Here is a 26,753-nt window from a genome sequence, read left to right on the forward strand (position 1 = left end):
GACTATTAATGTTGTTGGTAGGGCTTCATGTCAAAGTAAGCTATTAGCAGTAGATTTTTAGAGAGTCAAAAGTTACACTCAAATTTTCTACTGTTTTGGGGGCTTGGCACTCCTAACCCCTGCGTCGTTCAAGGATCAACTGTCCTCTATTTACTGGCCCTCAGTATAAATGTCAGATTACGTATATATTTGGTATCTGCATAATGGTTTTAAAAGCCAAAGCCTTGTTTTAACTATTATGATGTGTTCTAGCATACTGAAGATTACATTTTTCAAAGCACTTCTGGATCCTGAATTGAAATATGTGGCAAGATACATCAGTAACTTCTAAAAATACAACTTATAAGAATAAATGATAGTACCTCATTACAATTAGAAAGGAGTTTTTTTTTTTTTTTTTTAAGAAAATTATCATGTGACTGGCAAATTCAAGAACAAATAATTAGGGCTGAAAAAAAAAGTTATTTTAATTCACCAACCCGTTCCAAGAAAAGCTGTGTTACACATCATCCTGGCTAAATCTGTGGTAACTCTGTTTTAGAGACTTCATGAAGGCTGTTATGAAGTTAGACTTTGGAGGCAAAGAGGCATGGAGATTCAGTCTCATGGCTTTTATTCCAAAAAAATAGTTTTCTGAATATAGTTGCCCAAATGCCTACAATTTTCTGAGACTTGGCTGATTCTCACTCCTGATAGATTTCTAAATATCTTATAGAAGTGTCTTCAGGAAAAGATGCCAAGCAACCCTTTGAAATTCCTCAAAGCTGCACACTCATCACCTGGGAATCACTCAAAGCCTCTCCTGCAATTTCCCTGAAGGCCACAACCTCTGCCTGCTGTCCCTGTCCTCACAACCGGCTCTCCCTCCGGGCCCCCCAAAGTTACTGCCCCAAAGTCCGGACTGCCCCTTGGGCCCCCAGTGAATCCACCTTACTGTGGCTGGAGAGCTCTTTCTCAAACAGGAGTGTCTTCATAGCACTCTACCGCAGGAATTCTTCCGTCGTTCCCCTTCATCCATCAATACAATCTCAACCCCTGAGCATGGCAGCCGAATTCATTCTTAACTCAGCGATTTCCAACTCCAGATGTTCACAGAAACACCTGGGGTGCTTCAGAGTCTGGTTCCCGTGGTCTAAGGCATGCAGCCAGGATACAGAACTAGTGATTCCAGCTCCTTCTGTTGGCCCCAGGTGCAACTCTTGCAGAATTCACTCCCCAAGGGGCCATCCAGCCTGAGTTTGGAGCCTTGAAAGTGACTCCTGTGACCAGGCACACCCTGTACCTTTTCAAAATTTTATTCATCCCTCTAGACATGAGGGCAGAGGCATACCTTCGGCTCTATGGAACCCAAATCCCGGAGACCTGTTCCCAAGCAGTTATGGCTCGCAGAATGTTGGAAAGGGTGCCATTTCCTTCACAGACATTTCAGGAAAGTTCAATACTTCTAAAACAAGATCCCATAGAATAGTAAGTCGAACCCTATGAAGATATTTTTGACTTACAAAAATAGCGACTTCATGTGGCTCAACCTGACGCTTTGGAAAGGGCTACAGAAGTGATTGAAGAGAATTTAAAAAACGAAACACCACAAATGTTAATTGAGCAGATTTAATTTCCCTGAGATTATATTCCATAAGTGATACAAATGCTACCCATTAGACCAGGGGTTTTCAAAGTTGACTGCGTAAAAAAATCAGCTGGATATCTTATTAAAACGGTCCCCAACACGCCTGAGCCGGAGCGTCAGTGTTCACAGGTCTCACAAGCTCCCAGGTGACGCTGATGCTCCTGGTCTCTGGGTCACACTTTAAAGTAAAAGGAGTCATGAGAAAAGGTGTACCTAAAAAACAGCACCTAACAAAATACTAAAGTCACTAGTGGAGAATAACAAACATGTCTCTCTATTCTGTATTCTAAGATCAGTCTTTGGTTTTCAATATTTCCATGTGTCTGATTATAAAGACTCATTACGTTTATGGGCTTTTTGAACTTCAAAAATAAAGTGCTACAATTTTTAAAATAAAAACACGGCTATAGGGGCTTTTAAGAAACTTGCCTATTTCTAAGAGTGAAGGACAATCTTTGAGATCCAAACTCTTCTGAAATTCTATTTCATTGCATAAACCCTTGATCATGCATTGCCTTTTGAGTCTAATCTCCACGACATTTAGTTTGCTCCTTAAGGCAAGGCCATTTTATATATTAATAATCGTTTGGTCACCTCAAAAGCACCTAACATTTACATAAAAGTTCACAATTGTAAAACCTAATCAGAAGTCCATTTTTCCTTGAAGTAAGATAGGTAAAAGGACAATCTTCAAACTAAAACATACTTCCAATTATTTATCATAAATACTTGATTTTACTCCATGACTTCTAAAATACAGAAATGTTTACTGCTTTACAAAAACAATGAATATTAAAGATATGACAAATTACTGTAGTGTACTAAAATATTTACAATTATGCATGTGTCAAGTTGAAAACAGGCATAACATCCTAGTGGACTAATTGAGAAAAGTAATGTGAACTTCAACTGTCTGAGAGGAAGCCCTTAAGTAACTCTGATGAATACTTGATGTAATCCCAGTGGTCGTCCTGCCTGGCACATGTCTCCCTGCAAGGCTATGTTCACCTTCTGTCTGGCCCTCTGCCTCTCGTGGCCCCCTGGGCGCTGTATATGAAACTCCAGTTTAGACAAGAAATGGCACATCCAAATCTTTCCCTGTTGATCAACAGAGTGCTTGTGTTTGCAAGCATCAAACTAAAAATAAAATAAAGGAAATGATTCTTAACACAAGACACAGCAGCATCAAGTTCTTCTGGTCTGGCATGCCACCTGACCCTTATTCTGCATAAATTGTTCATTTTGAAAGCATTCCTGTGCTTTGGCATCACCATTGGGTTCTGTCAGCTCCAGAAGGATGCAACCTGACTGGAATGCAGGCTTCCAGGAGCAGGCTGGCAGGCCCAGCATCCAGGTGGTTTAGTCCAACTTCAGAGCAAGCTGGCAGAGGCAGGGAGCACAGGGAACAGGCCCCAAGGGCCCGCTGCTCCATCATGCAGTACAACTGCTGAGAACTGGGAGAGGGGTAACACATTGTGATTATAAACACAATTTTAAGAGTTCCAATTTAGTTAGCTGTGTAAAAATAACCAAGCCTATGTACTTTAATCAAAATCAGTACAGTCTCAGTGTGGTCCTTTTTACCGCCATGAGAAATCGACAGCGGTGCTTACGAAACACCATGGATTTCTTGGCCCCACCCAGGCCCACTGAATCATCTCTAGGGGGGAGGTCAGTATCTGATTTTTAAGCAGCTTTGAAAAGTGAAAGTCTGGTTCTAATAAACCAGCTTCTTCAATCTGCAGGATTTTGATAGAAAACTCCCTCCTAGTGTATGGAATTTAACTGAAAACTCCAGTTCCAGTTGATCAGAATTTGACTGACATGTCACCCTGTTTTTTAGTAGGAAAATGCTTGTGGTTTCTTCCCTTCCTCCATGTATCATGTTCTCTTATTCCACCACCACTTCCCTACCCTGTAGCTGGTAGTTTTTTTACCCTTGAAAAGTGTAACCTCATTAGCCCAGGTGGGAAGAGGAGACTTTCAGGTAAACGTTGAATATATGCTCGCCTTGGAAAAGCTTCACTCCAGTCTTAACCTTCCCATGAGTTGCTGTGACTTCTGATCATCCTGCAGGCCTAGCTGCATGGCCAAGGGCTGACCTGGAAGCCCAACAGCTCACACCCACCCAGAAATATTTCCCTTCCACCCCAACCCTTCGCAAAGTGACCTTCTTATCATGGCCGCTGGCCCTCATTCAACCACCTCAAATTTTGTTGCTTTATGTTGTCCAAATCCATCTACTCACTTTTTAATTTACCATTCCTATCACTACTAGAGTGTGGTTTGTTTAGAGACATTATGAAAATGGCCACTAAGGCTAACGCAGCGCCCAGACTTGGGGGGCCGCAAGGGCTGACCTCCTGGGCGACCCCCGAGAGGAGAGGGGCAATGATGCGGCCCACCGCAGTCACAGACTGCCCCACGCCGATGAGGGTGCCGCTGGCCTGGGCCCCACCCACAGTCAGCTGGAGGTCCGTGATGCACGTCCTGCCGATGGCAGTGGAGAAGGACAGGAGAGTGGAGGAGAGGACAACTGCACCCATGGTGGGGGCCAAGGAGTAGAGCAGCAGCAGTGTGCAGGTGAGCATGCTGGAATGCAGCAGCAGTGCCTGCGAGTTGTGCTTGTACAGCCGCAGGATCGGCCCCAGGGCAAGGCCGGCCACGGCCCCCAGTATGCTGCTGTAACTGATGAGGTAGCCTGTCACTTTGGGCCGCACCCCAAACCGTTCCTCCAGGGCCAGGACAAAGTTACTGTAGTACAGCATGACTGCCACGGCCATCAGCAAGCGCACCAGAAATATGTCCCACATTTCGGAAAACAGTAGGTTCTTCATGTTCCGCAAGGCCAACCCCACTTCGACCCAGGGCCGGGCAGCCTTCTTGCTGGCCCTGGCTCCGCGGCTGGTGGCTGCCTCCTGCATTGCATCATGGCTCCTTCCCAACAGCACGTGGGTCTTTCGCAATGGCAAGCCCTTCTCTGTACTGCCCGGTTTTGCTTCCCTCCATGGAAAGAACCAAACGAGACCTGTTAAAATGGCACAAGACCCATTAAAGCACTGAATGCACTGAATCCATACACTACCTCCTTGGGGAAGGGACAATTATTTGTGTTAGATTACTAATCTATATTTTGGTACTAAATTTACTAGTCTGTATTTTTGTATTTAGTCTTTCACCAATCCTATGGCTTTATTCTGACATCAGGATTCTGGCAAAAGACTCTTCGCCTTTAAAAAAGAACACCACGATACCTACAAAATACTCACTGCTTTCTCCCAGCTCAAAAGCCTATGATAGTTTTCTACATTTCACCATTTCATATCTAAATTGTTATAAATTTAAATTCTTCCCTTATTAACTTTCTAGTTATCTGCCTATTCATTATTTGTCTGTCCGCCTAACATCCATCCATCTATCCAACCATCTAGACATCCAATATTCTTGAAGTGCTTCTTAAGTGCTAAACACAGAAATATATGAACACAGACAAGGCCTCGGAAAACACTGTACTCAAGACACTAAAACTTAAAAAGGGGTTCAGATAAGAAAAGAGGCAACAAGATTGTGATATAAGGGCCATGCTGGGGCAAGTGCAGGCTGCTACTACATATGTGACGGCCTGCCTTGGCTTGACCGACGGACAGGGACAGCTTGGCCAACTCTCCCTGGGAAGCACCTGCTTAGATCTGCCCCAAGTCAGGGTTACCTAGTGCTTGTGCAGGTCACACCTGCAAAACCTCAGGGGGCACCATTCTCACAGAACGCAACATATACAACCTTACGCAGCGGCTCTAACCGCCACTCAGATGATCCCACCTCTGGCCTCATAGGACTAGCACATTCTTGCCTGTTGATCTCTTGCCAATCCACGCCCAAAAGTGTTCTTAAAACTGAATTCAAACTTGCCATTCGAGGACATCCTTCCAAACTCTACCCTACTGTTTTTTCAGTTCTTTAGCACTTAAAAGTTCAACTCAGACCGGTGGCTATTCAGAGCTGCTTCATGTTGTTTCCAGCAACTTCATTTGTGTGTCATTTCTCCAAATATCGTGAAAGTGCTTCAGTCACAGACATATTTACGATGGAAATCCAAACACATGAGAACGTGGATGTGGACTTCTAATAATTCAATCTTAAAAGGGCCCTTGAACATTACACAGAATATTGATAAAAATGTGAAAGAACTATTGCTGATGGACTAAAAAAGTAGAATTAAAATAATAAAAATGATGATGATGATGGCAACTAACTTCTGTTGAGTGCTTACTACAAGCAATCCACCCAGCTACCCATCCATCTGTCCAATCTTCCAATATTCATGGAGTTCTTATGTGTGAAACGCTAAGAAAATATTAACAAGACAAGGTCTATGAAATCCTACCTCAGGCACTGGGGTAAGCTGCTTGTATTCAGAACCTCTTCCAGTTCTCATAACAAGGCTATGTGTTTTGTTACCCCATTTTATAGATGAAAAAGTGGGAGACAATTTGCCCAAGGGTCACACTAAAAGCTGGCAAAGCAGGGATTTGAACCTGAGTCTGTCGGATTCCAGAGTTTTGAGTTCTTAACCGTAAGAACAGAAATCACGATGAAAAGGCTTTCTCAGGCAAAGTGGCGGATCAGAGGATATAAGAAGCTAACGGGTGCAGCACACCAACATGGCACACGTATACATACGTAACAAACCTGCACGTTGTGCACATGTACCCTAGAACTTATATAATAAAAAATAATTAAAAAAAAAAAAAAAAGAAGCGAACGGAGTAAAAGCGTTGAGGAAAACAGCTATAGTCACTGGGGGGTAAAGGATGGCAAGACTGGGATGAGAAAGCAGCACAATACTATGTTCACTGCACTAAACGGCCAAAGCCCTAAGTGGGACACTGTGTGCTGTCTAGCCAGGTCCTCCTCCCTCTCCTCCTCTGCTATTCTATTGGCCCCAGCCTGCCTATCCTCAAGTTTCTTATTTGGGAAAAACAAGTTCCTCTTCCTTGAAGCCACTGTAGTTGGGAACACTTGCAGTGGAACCTTTTCCTAACTGCTTAGAGCCATTCACAGGCTTAAGATAGGGCAACGTATTAAATGGCACTATTATTGAAGGATCCAAAATAGAAATCCGTAACCAATTTCTTTGTTATATGCAGACTTTCAATTTTGAGTGATACCACATTCATGTACCTTCCTTTATATGTGAAGATACCTGGTCACATCAATGAAGCACGTGTTTGAGACGGTTTTATCTAGGTTTATGTGAATCCATCAGGCCTCCCCTCCTGATTCAAGTTATAGGTTAAGTAAATTCCTGGCAAAAAATTATAATGTATTTCTGTGAGGATTGAGAATAAGCTCATGAACTTTGCTTCCTGAGTCTGACATCCTAATCCAACATGGAAGTCATCATGCAAAACAGAACCGTGAATATGAAGACTGAAAAGCCGCAGTAAAGGACGATATCATTAGATGTAAGGAAAACTGCCTAGCATGAATTCTCGTTTCTGAAGTCATTTATCCAAGGGCCAGCCATGCACCACTCTCTAAGTGAAGAAGATGAAAGACATTTTAAGCAACTAGCCCTGCATCCAATATGCATCCATGTATGTACGTATTTATTTGAGACAGGATCTCACTCTGTCACCCAGGCTGGAATGCTGTGGTGTGATCACGGCTCACTGTAGTTTTGACCTCCTGGACTCAAACAATCCTCCTGCCTCAGTCTCTCAAGGATCTGGGACTACAGGTATGTGCCACTATGCCTAGCTAATTAAAAAAAAATTTTTTTGTAGACTCTCACTATCTTTCCCAGGCTGGTCTTGAACTCCTGGGCTCAAGCAATCCTCCCACTTCAGCCTCCCAGAGTGCTAGGATTACAGGGATGAGCCACTGAACCCGGTCCAATGTGTATTCTGCACAGGGGTGATAGCAGTGAGTAAATATGACAAAATCTCTTCCTTTATGGAGTCTGCCTACTGATTTGGGGGGACAAACAGAATGTAAGCAGTAAAACAAATTAATAACATAATTTCAGGAATGCAATGAAGAAAATTAAGCTATTTTAGGCAGAATGGTCAGAGAAGGCCTAAAGGAGCAGATATTTCAGTCTTGAATGATGAAAAGAGAGTCAATAACAGATGTGGGATGCATGTAGAGGACAGGCCTGGTACAATGCCCTCCTATGGGAATGAGCTTGGCATGCATATGGTTGGTCAGAAAGCCAGCATGGCCAGAATGTATGGAGGGAGGCAGAGAGAAGGGCAGGGTCTGACCATCACCTACCACTGTGCCACCTGTGAGGCATGTGCATTATTGTGATGAAAGCCACTGGGGGTCTGTAGCAGGAGACTGGCATAGTCTTTCTTTCTTATTTCCATAATTATATTTAAATTTACATTAAATACATTAAAAATAAAAGATTTCCCTTTTAAATTGCAATTAAAACATGTATCATGCAGAAGAATAAAATTAGTCCCTTCCTCACACATTACAAAAATCAACTTAAATGGATTAAAGATAAAAATCAACTCAAAATGGATTAAAGACAAACATAAGACCTGAAACTGTAAAAGAGAAGGTAGAAGCTTCTTGAAATTGGACTTGGCAATAATTTCTTAGATATAACAACAAAACCAATCCAAAAATAGACAAATGGAACTACCCGAAACTAAAACGCTTCTGCACAGCAATGGAAACAAATCAGCAAAGTGAAAAGACAACCTGGAAACAATCCATAAAGCCAAAAGTAACCTGCACAGTGGATATGATTTGCAAATCATACAACTGATAAAGAGTTAATATCCAATCTATGCAAGGTATGTCTTCAACTCAACAGGAAAGAAAAAAACAAAAAAACAAAAAAACTCAGTTTAAAAATGGGCAAAAAATCTGAATAGACATTTCTCCAAGACGTGGCCAATGGAAAAACAAAAGGTGTTCAATGTCACTGATCATCAGGGAAATTCAAATCAAAACCACAATGAAAAATCACCTCGCACATGTTAGGAGGGCGAATACAGACACATTTTTAAAAGATAAGTGTTAATGAGGACGCGGAGAAAAGAGAACTCTTGGGCCGGGTGCGGTGGCTCATGCCTGTAATCCCAGCACTTTGGGAAGCTGAGGTGGCAGATCGCATGAGGTCGGGAGTTTGAGACCAACTTGACCAACATGGAGAAGCCCCGTCTCTACTAAAAATACAAAATTAACAAGGTATGGTGGCACATGCTTGTAATCCCAGCTACTCAGGAGGCTGAGGCAGGAGAATCACTTGAACCCGGGAGGGGGAGGTTGCGGTGAGCTGAAATCACGCCATTGCACTCCAGCCTGGGCAACAAGAGCAAAACTCCGTCTCAAAAAAGAAAAAAAAGAAAGAAAAGAGAACACTGGCACACTTGGGAATGTAAACTGGTACTGGCCACTACGGAAAACACTAGGAGGGTTCCTAAAAATGACTTTCGCTTTTAGACGGTGAGTCTATCCATTCTGATAAAACCTAATTGCAAAGAAATAAGAGAAAGATAGCTAGATTGGTCATTATGAATACACAAAACAATCTTCCCATGACTGTCAACTTACCGGCATTGAGAATGAAGACCAAAAAGCAGATGAAGGCTGTGAGATAAAACCCATCCTCTAATTCAGTGAGATAGCCACCGACCACGGGGCCCAAGATGAAGCCCACACCGGAGGCTGTGTTGAAGTGTCCGATTACAAGCGGCCGTTCCTTCTCTGGAACCACATCAGAAAGTAGAGCCCTTGAGATGGACAGTGTGTGTTTAAAAATACCTGCAAGGGGATGAGAAACAGTCTCTGTAACTTTTTCCAGACCACAAGTATCTCACTTATGATCCTGTGCTTCACCTCTATCCCTGATGGAGTTCTGATCTCCGGTTTCTTTGGAAGGCAGCTATGCTCACCACTTTACAACCAAGGCATCTGATCTTCTTTTCTTTGAACCTCAGAGGTCTGCTGGTTCCATCCCATCATAATTGGACTCCTGGCCTAGCACTCTGATCCTAGTCGGTCACCTTATCTCTGGCAACCAAGTCCCTTAGCCCTCAGCTTGCCCACCTCCGGTCATGACCTCCCAGGTGTCTCCCAGTTACCCAATTGCATTTCACAGTGGCTTCCATAAAGCGAGTTTTCCTTCTTTACACATTAACTCATTGAGCCAATATTTACTGCATGCCTACTCTATGGCCAGCCCTAATCTTGACCCTGAGGATAAACCAAGGAACAGAGAAACGGAGCTGGGGAGAGTACAAGGAGTGAGTAAAAATCCGATAGCACCATCACTAAACCAATACCAATGGATTTTCTACCAGTAAGAGGCCTGTGAATTTGTTGAACAAATTGAATGCTGTGATACAACTTTTAATAAGAAATAAAAGTGAATGACAACTATACTCCTCACATCTCTGCAGATGGGATTTGACTCCTATGTCCCCAGACCCCCATGTGCAGAACAACCATACTTGCAAACATGCTGACAGACTCTGGTAACCAGCGGCCCACTATTTTGATCAACACATAGTAGAAACTGAATAAATGCGGCTGGCGGATCTGCGTGAATCACCCAAGTGTGATGTGACACAGTATTTCTCCGTGATGTCCCGTGGGGAGTCCCACTCTGCACATCACTGTGCTGCTGCCGAGTGCTTCAGCACACTCGTCCTACTCATCTATTCCCAGCTCTGCCTCAAAAGTAGTGTGGTTGTGTGCCTGATAGCCAGACTCTTTGGAAAGCAAATGTGTAAATCTCTTTTGGAATTAGGTAGATGGACTCTCCCTAGACCTGTTTTCGTAAACATCAGAGAGGACTGGGCCAGAACATGATTTCGATAGGTCTTGTAGGAATTCTATGATTCTTTTTGAAATTGTATTGATGTCAGGTTCACTTTACATACATGAGGGACGAGGACTGTGGTAGGACTATCCCACAAACAACCCAGCCTCAGCTTCTCTTGTCTTTCAGAGGTTGGGGTGGTGGACAGAGTGGAATGGAAAATGAGGCGTCCAACTCAGGCACTTAAAACTCAGGCACTGACTCGAAGCCAGTGGCTCATTTTTAGGACACTAGGATCTGAATCCACGACTGACTTTGTGAAGCAGAACCCTGTGAAGCCCCCATGGCTTGCTCCTGTTCACAGACCACTGAACACTGTGGAGGTTACATGGGCAAGGAGGAGTTTTTATGTATGGCTCTCACTGGTGAAAATTATAGTGACAGTGCGTATAAGAGAACTCTCACTACTTAAGCCCAGGCTCATTTCCTATTAAATAAAACATTTAAATCCTCCCCATAAATCTCAATGCATTTTGCAACAACTCTAGGTTCTTCTTCATCTTCCCCATCTGCTTCTTTAGAATTACGGACAGTATGTACCACGTAATGGTGGAGTGTGTTACGCTGCAGAAAGGCACGCTGCCCACCACGAACGATAAACTCAACACCAGATGCACATACAATGGCTATCACTTGGATTTTGTGTGTGATACTGGGGTTTGTAAAGACAACTGACCACATTCAAGCAAAGACCTTCATAAAGCATTTATCTAGTCAACAAAAAGGCATGGTTAAGAACTTTGGGGGCTGAACTCTGCAGACTTTCAGAGTAAATGAAAAAAGTGTATATTCCACAGACATGGTGTGGAAATCCCAGGTGAGCCAGCTGATCATCATGTCTATGTTAAAATGAGTTATCTGATGCTCTATTTATTTGGGGAGTCAATTAAAAGCAGTTCAACAAAACTGGGGATGGTGCCCAGTGCCCCTGACTTGTCGAGCAGGGTAGCAGAGCCTGCCAGTGCTCTGATAGGTACAGTAAGAAAGACAATGAAACTCCTCTAATTGCTAAGAATGGCAAAGAGAGAACAAAGAGCTTCTACAGGAATAACCTACCCACCAAGCACTACCCGGCATTCACAGGAGGTGTTTCAAAAAATGGACAAAATAAAAGCTACTTCAAAATGTTAAAAACAGCCCAGACCAGTCTAGAAGTAGCAAACTCACCCACAAGCTGCTGTATCATAATCCCGGTGTTCCCCCTAATTGACAGACAGAAGGAGGCCACAGGAAAGCTAAAGAGGTGAATCCCAATTTGATGTGAGGAAGCCCAGTTACAAGACTACAGGCTCACCAAGGGAGAGAACAGGAACCTCAGTGCTGGCCAAAGACACTTAACAAATTCTTACTGACTTGATGTAAAGCAAGATCAAAAGGAAGGAGACAAGTCCCAGTACAGCAGTGTGATCATTCACGCCGACAGGCTCTGAGGGGCAAGGGGCTCTGTCAAGTACAGCTCCAGGTTTGGTCAGGATAGCAGAGTGTCTGGTTCGTGCTAAATGTTCAACGGCCAGCAGCTGCTGGTGTCAGTTATAGCCACAATTGCCATTGTAATTAGCACTTTATGTAAGTGCTGATCAAAGAGGCAATGTCCAGCAGGAACAAGCTTTAGACAGACACACAGACACACACACACACACACACACACACACACACGGCCAGCATTTCTGCCTGTTAGAATTCCCACATTTGGGAAGCCTCAGAGACTTGCCAGGCACAGCTCCCTTCTGAACACTCTTTACGCAAGTAAGGATGTTGAGCAAGACCACAGAGGTGGCCCAGGAGGAAGCCTGCCATTTCACATATTGAGGTTCTGGGGGAAGCTATGTTTGGGAAAAAAAAAAAAAGTCACTCACCTGCCGGGACTCTAGCCAGGACAAACAGGAACATGTTGGTGGCTGCTCCGAGAAGGAGATAGCCCAGGGCACTGAGTAGAATGCATGCCAGCAAGGAAGACCGTTTTCCCACCACATCGCTCCAGCAGCCCTGAGGAAAGCAAGAAAAAGCCCTTTGATGCCATCCACAGCAACAACTACTACCATGCAAATGACCAAAACAAAGTGACCAGGGGAAATCATTAGAAGATTCAGTATCAGATCCTCAAACGCTCAGTTCCATGATGCCATTTGTCAGAGTAAGTTATTTTCTCTGATCTTCACACACAGTGAATGGAAAAACATAACGTATTTTTCTTTGTCCAAAAACAAACAACAAAAAAGTCTGATGATCTGGTAGCTAAGAAAGGCAGGAGAGATGATAAAGTATAATTTATAAAGCCTCATTCTCTTCATTCTCATTACTTTATACGACTATACTCTTCAGATACCATGTACATTTTTAAAAACTTTAGAAAATACTGAAAAACAAAATGAAGAATATAAAAATATCTCATATTGGGAGGCCGAGATGGGTGGATCACGAGGTCAGGAGATCGAGACCATCCTGGCTAACATGGTGAAACCCCGTCTCTACTAAAAAATACAAAAAACTAGCCGGGCGAGGAGGCGGGCGCCTGTAGTCCCAGCTACACAGGAGGCTGAGACAGGAGAATGGCGGGAACCCGAGAGGCGGAGCTTGCAGTGAACTGAGATTGCGCCACTGCACTCCAGCCTGGGCGACAGAGCGAGACTCCATCTCAGGAAAAAAAAAAAAAAACCTCATAATCCCAAATGTACCTATATTTTAACAAAACGGTCATACAATATGCTCTATTTTGTAACGTGCTTTTTCACTTAATATGACTTAAGCATCATTCCATGTTATTAAAACTTTGCCTTTGTTACCATTTTAATTATATTCCTTATTCCACTACATACCAATATTTATTTAACAAACTGTTTTGTTAGATTTTTGCTCTTTAAAAATTCGTCAAAAATATAAATAATGCTACAATAGGCATCTTCATAGCAAACTCTCCACAGATACCCTTAAAAATTCCCTTGGAACAAATCCCTAGAATTAGAGTTGCTTCAATTCTATGCAGGCATTTTTTTTAGGCATTTGCCATATACTGACCAATTACTCTCTGGAAAGATTTGTAATCCCATATATACTGTAATTAGAACAGTAACAGTCTCCATTTCCCCTTATTTCAACCAGCACTGTTACTGTCAATGTTTAAAGTCTACAGATTGGTTAAGCAGCATCTTTTAAAATTATGTTTGCCTATTTTCTTGATAATTTTTTAAAAGGTGGTGTACTATTTGCATTTTCTCTCCAGAGAAGCACATAAGGCAGCATTTCTGCTCCTTAGAATTCCTACGTTTGGGAAGCCTCAGAAACTTGCCCGGCAGAGCTCCCTTCTGAACACTAGCGTTGTACAGATGCAAGCAAGGATGTTGAGCAAGGCCACAGAGGTGGCCCAGGAGGAAGCCTGACATTTCACATACTGATGTTCTGAGTGAAGCTGTGTTTGAAAACAAAAGTCACTGCCTTAAAACAACAATTACCAAACACTATACTATCAATGGAGCACTGTGTAAAAGGGTTAAGAACAGGGTCCCTCCAGCTGTATGAAACCCTGGATGACCCCCAGTTCCAGTACAATGGGCTGGTTTCCATTAGTCCCGGCTGGGAGGCGACTGAGGCTGGTTCCTGGGTCCCTCCTTCCTCAGCGACGTTCCACGACCATTCCTCATCCTCTCCACTAACCATGGAAGGAATCTCAGCAGGCCACTCCTCCATGCTAATTGCCAAGTGTACCTGTTTATGCCCTCTCCCCATTTTTATTGATATGTTCATCTTTTTCTTAAGGACCCGAAAGATAAGGATGTAAACTTCCTCTATAAAATATTTTTAAGGTAAATCTTCCAAAATACTGTCATCCTCCTACAGTGTCTTCAATCCTAATCCCCAATTTTCATTTCAATGAATTTTAGAAATTCCCCACACTCCTCTGATCTGGGGAAGGGGTCACCGGCCTCATTGTATTCACAGGGCAGTGGGATAATCTGGGCCCTGAGCCTGGCTGCCTGGGCTCAACGCTGAACTCATCATTCCTTCCACCATGACCTCGGACACAGGAGCTAACCTCTCTATGCCTCAGTCTCTCTACCTGTAAAACAAGAATAATGATAATATCTGCCTCAGAGATTACCTTCTCCACTCAACACTTTCTATGTGCTTAATATAAAATGAGTCATTAAAGAACCACAACCACCCTCTGAGGCTGGTTATTATAAGGATTAGAGGAAATAAAGTTCTCAAAACAGGACCTGACACATAGATACTTAATACATGGATCATTTTTTATTAAAATACATTTATTTAAAAACATTAGACAAATCTGACAGAACATACTTTTTCTTTATAGAGATTTGTTCTCAAAATTAAAATGTTTTTGGTAAAATTTATAATTAAAATACGTGCTTACAAAAGTATGGGTTAAAAAGGAAATTTTAACTAGGCATTTCTGTACCTTAAGGCTTTCTAAGAAAGGTATTCATTGAATTTCAGCTAAAAGACATATGAAATGTTCCATGTAAGTATAAACATAAAACAACAAAGGAAAATCTGAAAAAAAGGGTAGAGTCATAGTTAGCAATAAAAATTCACATTCATAAAGTGCTAACTATTGCCAGGTGCTCTGATAAGAGTACAAAAAAAATTGAGCAAGTAAGCCTGGTCTATATCTCAGAAAGATCAGAGTCCAGAAGGAGAAAACATTTAAAGAATTAACATACACTATGGCCTAATAGCTCTAACAGACACACACATCAGGTTTTTTGGGAGCAAGTTTACAAATAAAGAGAAAAGGTGTTTACTAAAATGTAACTCAAACTTTTCTCTCTCAAGAAAGAACATCAAATAGGACATTCTGCTTGACAAGCAAGTGCACTGCTCTCCTGTACAACTTGATAACTCTAGTTACCTATTTACCATTTTATTACCATTAAGGCAATGACAGATGACTCCTAGAAAAAAAATAATATGGGCTTAGAGTCTACATACTGAGATTAGGTGGCTTAGTCAAACTAACCTATGTGGGTCTTAATTGGTCTTAATTTCCTCCTATATAAAAGGAAGATACCAAACTACTTTGCTGGGTTACTATAAAGTGTAAATGAGGCTAAAACTGAGGCTAAAACTAGTATTGTTATGGAAATCTAATATAAGAAAGACTTCAATAAAAGATAAATCAGGAAGTAGTTGTTTACTTATTTAAGAATTTATTATGGAATCTGACTGAATTTCTTTTAAAAATGTATTTTACAAGGAAGCAACTCTTGCAAAATGTAAGTACACTTCGTGTTCTTTAAATATGAGATCCCCAGGTCAGCTATTGAGACCAAAGTCACTAATGAACAATTGTGAGACTAAACAGACTATTCTACTGAACCGCCTGAACCACTGGACACTGAGGTCTCCAGACCAGAGGGATCACAGTAGACTGCACAGGGAGAGGGAAGGGGACGATCAGGTAAGGTCTCTGAAATTCAAACAACTGAGTGGTCAGAGGTAGGGCAGTGACAAGGTCACCACTGAATCTGTGTTTCTTTTTTTTATTTCTTAGAAATAGGGTCTTACTATGTTGCCCAGGCTAGACTTGAATTCCTGGGCTCAAGCAATCCTCTGACCTTAGCCTCCCAAGTAGCTGGGACTGCAGGTGCCAGCCACCATGCCTGGCCACCTCTGGATCTTTCTACTCCATGCTGCAGATATACAATCAGCCAATCCAAATGTCCCCTTCTGTCTATACACTTAAGTCTTATACAAAAGCTTTTATTTAGTTCAAAATACACAACTTTAAATAGAATAGCAGAAATATAAATGGATTTGATTACAGTCAATGAAATAAATAATATCAATGAAATAAATAACGTCAATGAAATAAGTGAAAATCAGCTAGACCTATCACAAAAATGGATTAACGTGATAACAATTACACAGAAACCAACAGAAAAACATTAGGATAAGAGACCTCTTTGTGTTAAATTATCTCATGTCTTTTTTTTTTTTTTCTACTTGGAAAAATGGAAGTAATACAATTTCTAATAAATGAAATAAATAATGAAATAAATAATGTCAATGAAATAAATAATAAAATTGATAATAACTTTTGTTTTGAGATGGAGTCTTGCTCTGTTGACCACACTGGAACGCAGTGGTGCGATCTCCCGGGTTCACACCATTCTCCTGCTTCGGCCTCCTGAGTAGCTGGGACTACAGGTGCCTGCCACCATGCCTGGCCAATTTTTTTGTATTTTTTTTAGTAGAGACGGGGTTTCACCATGTTAGCCAGGATAGTCTCAGTCTCCTGACCTTGTGATCCACCCACCTCGGCCTCCCAAAGTGCTGGGATTACAGGCGTGAGCCACCGCGCCCAGCCTAAAATTGGTAACAACTTTTGTTTACGTTATTTTTGCCCGTAAAATGCAGGGAATTATAGGAAGAACATATTACAATTTAAAGGTGTTCTCATCCCAAATCTATCACTTTTTGCTAAACTTCAAGTCCCCAATTTTACTACATCTGTGATGGATGAGACACGTGATTATGTTTCACCAAATGGAAGATAACTTACCACAAGCGTGCTAGAAAAGAGTTGCAAAACGCCATAGGAGGAGCCTGTAAAAACAAATCAATAACAATAAAATCAGCTAGACCTATCACAAAAATGCATTAATGTGATAACAATTACACAGAAACCAACAGGAAAACATTAGGATAAGAGACCTTTTTGTGTTAAATTATCTCACGTCTTTTTTTTTTTTTTTCTACTTGGAAAAATGGAAGTAATACAATTTCTAATAAAAGATTTTCAAAAAATTGAGGGTAAACAGAAGAGAGAATAAAGGCAAAAGGTGACCTTATGGACGCTGTATGATTGTGCTTCCATCATATGAGATTGTGTAGCTTCAACTTATGAAACAGCATAGAGAGTACTCAGGGGAATAGAAATGTAAATTCTGGAAAAATCCCACTAAGCCTTAAAATCTTAACATTGTCTCTTATGTTTCTAATGTTTAATGGTTTTATAAAATGATTTAATTTTATAAAGAACTTACTTTTTTTTTTACAGAGTTCTTTTACCCCCATTATCATGCAACATGCCCCATCTGCTTTTCCCAAAAACCTTCACACTGCTGGGTGGTCCAGTGTAATTCCAAGTACATTTGTCAAGGGAAATACAAATCATGGCTTGGACCACGATTTAACAAATATTATGTACAAGACCATCTACAAACACTTGCTTGTGTGGCTTGTGAATGATCAAGAGCTGTTAGTCTCAACAATTTCTCATTAGTTAGCATAGTCCGAAGCCCTGCTATCTCTTGCCTTTTTGGTAAATCAATGACTTCTGCATAGAATTTTTATGCTGCATAGGCAGAGAAACCCTACAGTCTCTATGATGTGTTGGTGATGGTGTGAGAAGCTTGCAACTAATTGGCTAATGTTCACCCAAACCCTTTCCCACAGGATGTAATTTCTGCAGATTATGTTTCCCTGGTCTCTCACATTAGTTTAAGGGTTCCTGTAGGCAGGAGTCCACATATACCTACCCTTTTACACACACAGCCAGTTCCTTGCAGAGGCTCCATAAGTACCTATTGCCACTAGTGGCATGGGACTTGGTTATAGTGCTCAAACCTCAAAATCTCTCTGAACATAGGTTGTCTAGAAAAAAAGGAATTGCATTTGCTATAGGGTACTATTTTAAAATATTCTGGAAATTTGTTTCATCTCATTTCCCACTTACCTTTGGATAAAATTTGGCTACACGACTGAACTGTTTTCAGGTACTTGGTTCAGAGGATTTAAAATTCAGTGCTCTAAAAATGAGCAGTATCGACCACTCACCTACTATTCCAGCAACGGTTGGACTTGCTCCAAGGGACTTGACATGAAGGCTCAATAAAGGCACAACCATGCTGACACCAAACAAATCCTAAAACAAAATAAATGCTGATGGACTCAAATTAGTACTTTTCAAACTAGGAAACCTAAAATTTTAAACTAATTTAAAAATTAAAACTAGTATCTAAAATTTTAAAGAAATCATAATTGGATACCATAGCATGCCATACAAATCCGCTGCCACTTGCAAATGCCTGGATTAGTCTGACCTGAGATCCATTTCAACTTTACAGTCAAGGAGGATATGCTATAGAAGTTCCTCAAACAAAACAGATTAAAAAAAAAAAAAAACCCATATTTTCTGTGGATAAGTCATAAGAAAAAAATGTAGTCATAATTTGTACTTATTGGTGAACTAGTACTTCCTTAAAAATATGTTTCCTTCTGGAGTTGGCGCAAGTGGCTAATGTCCTAGGACCTGTGGTTTATAACCTTATAAAATAATACCTGAGAAGAAAGGCTCAGTAAAGCAGGAAGGAAAAAGCTGGTGCACTGGGGAAAGGCCAATGTTTTGCAGCTAAGTCATAGAAAGTGAATGGGCTTTGGGGTCAGGCAGACAGTTCTCAATTCCAGCTCCATCACTTACTAAACGTTTGTCTTTGGAAAGTTACTTAAAGTTACCAAGCTTCCGTGTTGTCATCTGCAAAGGGTAGAACAGTAATACCTGCCTGGTAGTAGTATGATGAGCATTAAGTGGCATAATGCTTGAGAAAGGCCTGATAAAACAATGTAAGCTCAAACACGTCTTCTGCCTTCTTCAGTTCTGGTGATACGTACGGGTCCTTTTTGCTAGGTATTCTGAGTTCATAGACAGACTGTTAACTTTTCCTTTAATTTTGTTCTTATTCTCACTTCACTAGGTTACCTGCTACAGTTGGTTTAGTGCGAGAAAAAACATTGCACACACACAGTTTTCATTATACTTGACCTGAATTCCTTCTTTCATAAACCTGGTTAGTTGGAAAGAAAGAACTCACATGAAATGTGTATTTTCCTTGAGCTCAGAGTTAATCTTTTATTCCCCCTTCCCTGTCCTGATAGCTGTGCATTCATATAATTATAGATACATAAATTTCCACATACTCTTTTCAGTGGGCCTTTTCCACGGTTACAACTTTAGATGACCCTGTTATCTAATATCAAGTGACTGTAATTAGCTCTTAAAATTACATTACCAGAGTGATGGTTTATTATTTCAATATTGTGATTACTTAAAATTTCCTTTGGGTCTGAGCCAGTTTCTTTTGGGCTTTGCTGTCAGTTGCATCTCATCAGCCCACTGATGTTTATACATTTAAAAGACTCAAAATGCAGCAGCCAGAATCTTCTGGATCTTTCAGAAAAGGAAACTCGATTGTCCAATAACATTTTTTTCCAAAAAAAAAAAAAAAAAGTCCCAGTACAACATATCATTTAATAAAATGGTTATCCTAAATAAGAGATGGAGAGAAATATTTAGTTCAAGAGCCTCAGATCTATGGAAGGTAAGTATGAAAATACAGACACAAAAGCAATAACTGATAATTGGTATTACTTTAGCACGTGGTAAGTCTGAAAAATACTATATTCTTCCAAGGAGACCTCCCACTGAATCTTTCCTCTCAGGAAGTTCTGTTCTAAAATTGTCTTCTCCTTTACTAGAAAAGGCCACTCCTTTCTGCTTCTGAATCCACAGCTTCTTCAAAATCACTGCATTTGGCAGCTGGTCATGTGCATGTAACCACTTCATAAAAAGATCATGTCAGAAGGGGCCGCTTAAACTTTCACTGAACATCAACATTTTTCAATAAAAATTGATGAATGTATACACTCAAAAGTTTCAGGACTCTTTTCAGGGTAGGAACCCCAGTAATTATTGATGACTGGACTATCTCAACAAAAATGAATTATCACCTGAATAAAGCTGATGGGATGGAAAACAAACTCACCAAGTATCTGGAGGAAAGAGGTGGTTGAAATAGATCTCATCATCATCTAAGCATCCTAAACAAAATGGGCCTCAAGGGTCATCTTGGTCTTCCCTCCTAAACAAATTAAAGCCTGGAAGGACACATGCTGCTAAAACAGAACAATTTGGCAAATGACTTCTCTAAATCTTGTTCCCTTCCTTTCCCATTCAGAAACCATTTGTCCAAGAATCTTAGAGGTCTCTACATCCCTAAATATGTCCAAAAAATAACTAAATTATGTATAATATTCCTTAGATGTTACCTAACAATCATCTGTTAGGTAGCTTTATGTGACTTTCATGTAAAGCTTCATATATTTTAATTGTTTACAATATTTTCCATTAAAAAAATCCCTACTCTCTCAACTTTTGAGAAACCATAAACTTTTCCCTTAAGATGTGAGACACCTAATGCTTCTCTTGAATACATTATTAAAGTTATTAAAATTCTGTATCAGGCTTGCTAGATTAGACTTGCCAAGTGCACAGCATAAAGAAAACATACGAGAAATTGTGAATATTCAAATCTGTATTGGAAAGTGGACCTTAACAGATGATCTGTGAATTGCTTTTTTTATTCTAATACTAAAACCATTTTGAATTCTAAGTCACGTTCGTTTCCAAATTCTCTGAAACCTCGTCTGGACTTTCCAGGTAAGGGCTCGAATGTTTTCATCTGGCTGAACCAGCCCAAGTGCCTTCTGAGATAGGACAGCAGTAGCTTGGGATCCACATCTAAAAAGGCTGGATGTCAGTCAACTCCTCTCCAGGAACCACCCAAACTCACTGGTTGTGAATTCTAGGTGCCTAGACTGAAAAGTGGAATAAGCATCCCCATACCGAGAATGAACTAATAGATTAAAGGATAGTGGTCAGAAGGAGTGCCAGTCTCCGAAGTTAAAGGCAAGGAGTTGGAGGGTGGGTCCTGCAATGGCCCTAGAGGCAGAGAAATCCTAAAAAGCCATCCTCCCTGAAGGCCTTGTGCTTCTGGGCTTGCAGCAATTTGGTGAACATGCTTTCATGATGTCTTAACTATTAACTCAACATACAGTTGTTACCAACTGTTGAACACGTTGCATGGACGTGGGGGGCATGGAGAGTGCATGAGACTGGGAGAAGTAGTGGTCTTGACCCACATCTGGGCAGAAAACGACTCCTCCTTGCCAGGGCCCAATGCCATCAGATACTATCTTCAAGGCCTCAAAGGTAGCCTTCTCCCCTTGACACTTATCTCAGCTCCCTGTCCTCAAGATACTGGATTAGCTCACACCCAGGGTTACTGAATTAGGCCTAGCCTTGGAAAGGGAGGAGTGCAAAGGCGGATCTAGGGTTCTTGCAGGTAATGGCCCAGAAACTACCAACATCAGCTTACTTGTAAGACTAAATTCTTCGGTGGCAGAACTGTGGATTACAACAGTGGAGCTCCGAAGCACCTGCCACATGGCAGGTGTTCAGAAATGCCATGAATCAGCTTAGTGAACTTTCCATTCTACGTGGGAAATTAGCACTCAGGGAGCAAACCAGGACACGAGCGTGCACGCACGCGCACACACACACACACACCATGATGAAACCAAACCTACATTGTGCAATGCACACCCACTGTCCAAAGGTAGAGGAATACAATTCACTCTGATCTGTGTGTTTAAACATTCAAGTCAACCAAGAGCTCTAGTGAAAATGCACCCAATTCTGTACAAGTGGGGTCATCAACAGAGGCTTCCCCAGCCTGTTCTGGTAAAAAAGCAAACCACACGCACACACATCACGATGAAACCAAACCTACGCTGTGCAATGCGCAGTTTGTCGAAAGGCAGATCGGTAAAATTCACTCTGATCTGCGTTTTTTAATATTCAAGTCAACCAAGAACCCTAGTGAAAATGTGCCTAAATCTGTCCAAGCGGGGTCATCAACAGCGGCCTCCCCTGCCTGTTGTGGTAAAAAGGCTTGCATGTCCCTACCTCACCAGCAGCCGCGCAGCAGCTGGGCTTTTCCAAGCTTGCCCAAGCCCCTGTTCTCCGCCCTGCAAAAGCTGCACCTGCCACAGCATTTAACACCTGGTCACACCTGAGGCTGGTGGTACCAGGGCTTCTTTAAAAGCAGGGAAGGGAAGAGGCTCCGCGAACGGGGTGCAAGCGAACGCGAGAGGAGCAATAAAGCAGTGTGGCCAGACGCAGACTGAAGTGGGTGATGGGGCAAGAGTGGAGCCTGATAGGTAGTGCACTCACCAGGCGAACTGCGGGTTCCCACTCCCTGGGAGCTCCCCCAGAGCTCCAAGAACCGCCTGGGTCCCGAGGCCCGAACACAGTCAGCACTTGGTCCCAGCCCCACGCTCGCACTCACCAAGAAGCCTACCAAGTAGAGACAGAGCAGGAAGCGGCGGGTTCGGACCGCACCGGAGTCGGCAGCCCCCGCCTCGGTTCCTGTCTTCCGCTCCTGTTGCGGCTCTGCGATCTCCGAGACGAGCCTGGGGGCCGAGCTCATGTCCCAGTGACCCCCAAGCTCCATACCGGCGCCGCCCGGGGGTCGGACGCAGCTGCAGCCGCCGACCGGCCCCGGGAGCCCAGCCCCGCCCCGAGCGGAAGCAGGAGGCGCGCGCCTGCGCAGAGAGAGGGGGCGGGTGCTACCTGGCGGCTCCGCGGGTGCGTGGCTGGTGCTGTTGCTGGGAGTTCTGGTCCCAGGAAAGGTGGGGACTGGGCACGTTATCAACACGGTAAGCACAGACCAGTTTGTGATGATAATGATGATGCTCTTTGTTTCCTCTGGGTACAGACCCTGCTGCCCCTGTGGTTGGAGGACAGCAGGGAATTGTAATGAGCTTCACTTCCTCCTACGGAGTTATCCTAGGAGGTGACCAACTCCAGCTTGAAGATCCACAGACCGTGGCTACCAGTTGATTGTGACAGACCTGGAATACGTTAACGTGACTCTCCAAGCTTTCGTTTGCCTATTTAAAAAGCAGTAGGAAATAATGTAGGCCAACTTCTAGAGGTGTGAGAATTCTACGTATGCTTCTTAAGGTCTTTCTCTGGTGCAGTGCAATGTGAACAAACCATAGATGGTCTATGCCTGAGTCGAGGTTACAGTCTCATGGAGTAAAAATAATAAGCACGCAGTAAATAAACATAAATAAAAATACTAAACATGCAATAAAAAAGCATACAATAAGTAAAATAATATGGTGATAAATAATACAAAGAAGCACGGTCTTGATGTGGAAAGTAATGAAGTAGGGGAGTGAGCTACTTTAGAAAAGCAGTTTGGAGGAGGTGACATGTAAGCTGAGAAGAGTGGAAAGAAGATAGATGTGGCTGAAACTTCCTCATCAAACTGAGAGGTCAGCAGGAATGCAGACCATTTAGGACCCACAAGGCCATAACAGAGATTTGGGGTTTATTCTGAGTGCCACGAAAGGAATTAAGTGAGTGAACGGCACCAAAAGATGCCTTTCAATTACTTAGCAAAGCCCATGACACATGGTAAGTAATAAATATTAACAATAGTGACCAGCCCCTCTTTTCTTTAGAACTTGTTATTCCTCTTTCACTATGGGATCGAGAAGAGTCTGACATTTTACTGAGGTTTTGCTCAAAATCTCAATTTACTTGTGTAGGTTGCTAAATTCTGAGATCTGTTAAGTTCAGTGTTGCAAAGTTTCTCATGGGAGGGGGCACTGAATAGGGAGGAATGGAATACTGATACTTAGAATTAAGACATATAATTGAATCCAGGTGAAACTCAATCTTGAACCCCCAAGTTATTCTGAGACTCCTTTGCAGGAGAACTAGTTTGCTCTCCTATAGCTGAGGAAACTAGTCTTTTTGTGCTTGAAATTTTGTGATTAACTCATCTGGGAAAGGCGCCTTGAAGGGGCTGCTCATGTTAACCCATTAAAACCACTCACTGTGGCTACTAAATACATAGCTAGGGTGAAATTTAGCAAGCTCTGGTGACAGGTACGCATTATAACCTAGGAGGACATCTCATACAAACCAAAATAATTGGAAGTCTCGGCCAGGCACGGTGGCTCACACCTGTAATCCCAGCACTTTGGTAGGCCAAGGTGGGCAGATCACGAGGTCAAGAGATTGAGACCATCCTGGCCAACATGGTGAAACCCTGTGTCTGCTAAAAATACAAAAATTAGCTGGGCATGGTGGTGGGCGCCTGTAGTCACAGCTGCTTGGGAGGCTTCACCAACATGGTGAAACCCCATGTCTACTAAAAATACAAAAATTAGCTGGGCATGGTGGTGGGCGCCTGTAGTCACAGCTGCTTGAACCCGGGAGGCAGAGGTTGCAGTGAGCTGAGATCGCCCCACTGCACTCCAGCCTGGCAACAGAGTGAGACTCTGTCTAAAAATAATGATAATTTAAAAAAAGATTTGGAAGTCTCTGCTAATATATAACCAATGTAAACTTTAGAAATGTGGGGGAGAGATTTCTAAGGGTGTTAGACAAAAAAAGGGAAAAATATAACACTAAATTAGGCAGAACTCACTAGTATAGGTGCATTTGCATCAGATACCAGATGTAATATGTTAGCTTGTGCAGCTGGAGGCAGCTCTAATAGTTTACTTGGTTGAAATGTAGACTCAATAATGGCCTACATTTAATGATGTTCAGATGCTACAGTTTTCCTGGCAAGATGTGGATAAAGGACTCCAAAAGTTTTGGAATAATGACAATGTCAGAGGGCATTTATTGTGTATGACCTACAAGCCTAATACTCAAATCTATTCCACGAAGAGGCCAAGCAAGCACATCCTGCACTAAGGCACTGAGGAATGTGTTAGTGAGAGATGCACTTGCTTAGTTTTGCTAAAAAATAAGATTTGCTATTGCTCTCTTTTGTAGGCCAGGTATAGCCATGGATGATACCAGCATTAAGATAAGCTCCCTTATTATATGAGGATAAGATTTCCAGATTATCAGAGGCCAGGTCACAGCACTTAAACTCAAAAGACAAGGTGGACATATGTACTTTTAAGGTCAGCAGGAATGTACCAGTCACCAGAATGCCTTGACCTGCAAGGGTCTTTGACTATGGCTAATTGACTATAGTATCATAGGAATGAAATAAACAGAAAGCCTACCAGAGAATTGATTAAGTTACATAACAGAATAAACTCTAGATCTGGTACCACAAATTTAGTTGGTCTAAATTTCAACCAACTGAGTAAACTATTAGAGCTGCCTCCAGCTGCACAAGCTAACATATTACATCTGGTGTCTGTTGCAAATGCACCTAATTTGACTTGCCACAAAAGAATCACAGGCTCTTACACAATTACTAGACATAATTCAATTCAAAAGCAGTCCCTTGATTCAAGGGGAGTCCAGGTAACTTTGAGGAAGGATATTGTGGCATTCACATGAGTACGTTCCATAAATCTTCCTTTTAGCTTTCCCCTAAGGGACCTTCAGCCATTTAGCAGAGTGACTGTGCATTAGGAAGAAAAAGAATAACCAGTTCTTTGGGGGCATTACTAAACTCTGGCTCTGAATTTACACTAATTCTTGGGGACTCAAAATGTCACTTTGCCACACCAGTCAAAGTAGAGCTGTTTTGGGAGTCCCTGAGACCATTCCTGTCAGATTCAATGAATCGTGAGGAGATCGAACTCAGCGTATAGTCATACTTGTGGCTAAGATTTATTATGGTTAAAAGATACAAAGAAAAATCAGCGAAGCGATTTGCATGGTGTGAAATCTAAAGGAAAATAGGCACAGGACTCCAAGAGTCTTCTCCCAAATGGACTCACATGAGACATGATTAATTCCTCCAGCAATAAGTTGTGAAATACTGTCTACCAGAGAAGCTTAGAGACTTAGTGCCTGGGGTTTTAATTGTGGGATGGTTATATAGGTCCTTCTCTACTTAGCACCTATCAAAACTCCAGACTCCCTGGAGGAAAGCACGTGTTTAGTATAAACCATATTGTTTGTACAAACAGTTTAGACACAGTGTACCACTCTTACAAGTTAGGATAGTGAGAACCCTACCAAAATCTGAGTTCCTAGATGCCAGCCAAGGGATAATACTTTAAGCAAAACTTGCAAAGAAGAAGAGGCCTACTATGTTAACTCTTTCTTGCACAGAAGCTTAGAGTAGTCAGGTGATAGATGAAATCTTAAGTCTGATTCATAGTGGGCCTAGTTGATCAATGTGTTTCCTGAATTCCTGAATGTATATTTGAAATAGAATATTTGACAACTGACAGTATTCATCAATTAGCTCTCTGACCCATGGGTGATCTCCTTTATGGTAGAAAAGACTGAGTGGAAATACCTAGAACTTTCTTACCAAGATAGTAAAACAGAAGAAATACTTCATTCCTGGGAGAATTAAAGAGATTAAGTCACTGTAAAAGGCTTAAAAGAAGTAAAGGTGGTCATTTCTGTCACATCGCCATTTAACCCTAATCTGCTTGGCCTGTGAGGAGGGTGGATCATGGAGAGTAACTGTGCACCATCAT

General features: G+C 42.0%; 2 protein-coding genes across 4 annotated transcripts in view; one reads left to right on the forward strand and one right to left on the reverse strand.

Annotated features, from left to right (window-relative positions):
• Positions 1-1,592: 1,592 nt before the first annotated feature.
• MFSD9 (major facilitator superfamily domain containing 9) lies at positions 1,593-22,845 on the reverse strand. 2 transcript variants are annotated; one of them, XM_010356559.2, is made up of 6 exons: positions 22,619-22,845; positions 18,270-18,357; positions 16,993-17,036; positions 12,326-12,455; positions 9,200-9,409; positions 1,593-4,655 (listed from the first exon to the last, which is right to left on the reverse strand). In XM_010356559.2, the coding sequence occupies exons 1-6, from the start codon at positions 22,781-22,783 to the stop codon at positions 3,868-3,870; spliced, it is 1,425 nt and encodes a 474-aa protein (XP_010354861.1). In that variant the 5' UTR covers positions 22,784-22,845; the 3' UTR covers positions 1,593-3,867. The 2 variants fall into 2 exon arrangements, with proteins under 2 accessions (XP_010354861.1, XP_030776658.1); XM_030920798.1 differs by having other exon boundaries at positions 22,631-22,841.
• Positions 22,846-22,884: 39 nt separating this feature from the next.
• TMEM182 (transmembrane protein 182) overlaps positions 22,885-26,753 on the forward strand; it is an 89,436-nt gene continuing 85,567 nt past the window's right edge. The window contains exon 1 of one of the 2 annotated variants that reach the window (XM_030920802.1): positions 22,885-22,988. The gene's annotated coding sequence lies outside the window, so the exon portion shown is untranslated. The remainder of the gene's footprint in view (positions 22,989-26,753) is intronic. The other variant, XM_030920801.1, reaches the window with a different exon arrangement.

This window comes from Rhinopithecus roxellana, chromosome 17 (genome assembly GCF_007565055.1).
Source record: "Rhinopithecus roxellana isolate Shanxi Qingling chromosome 17, ASM756505v1, whole genome shotgun sequence".
NCBI classification, from domain to species: domain Eukaryota; kingdom Metazoa; phylum Chordata; class Mammalia; order Primates; family Cercopithecidae; genus Rhinopithecus; species Rhinopithecus roxellana.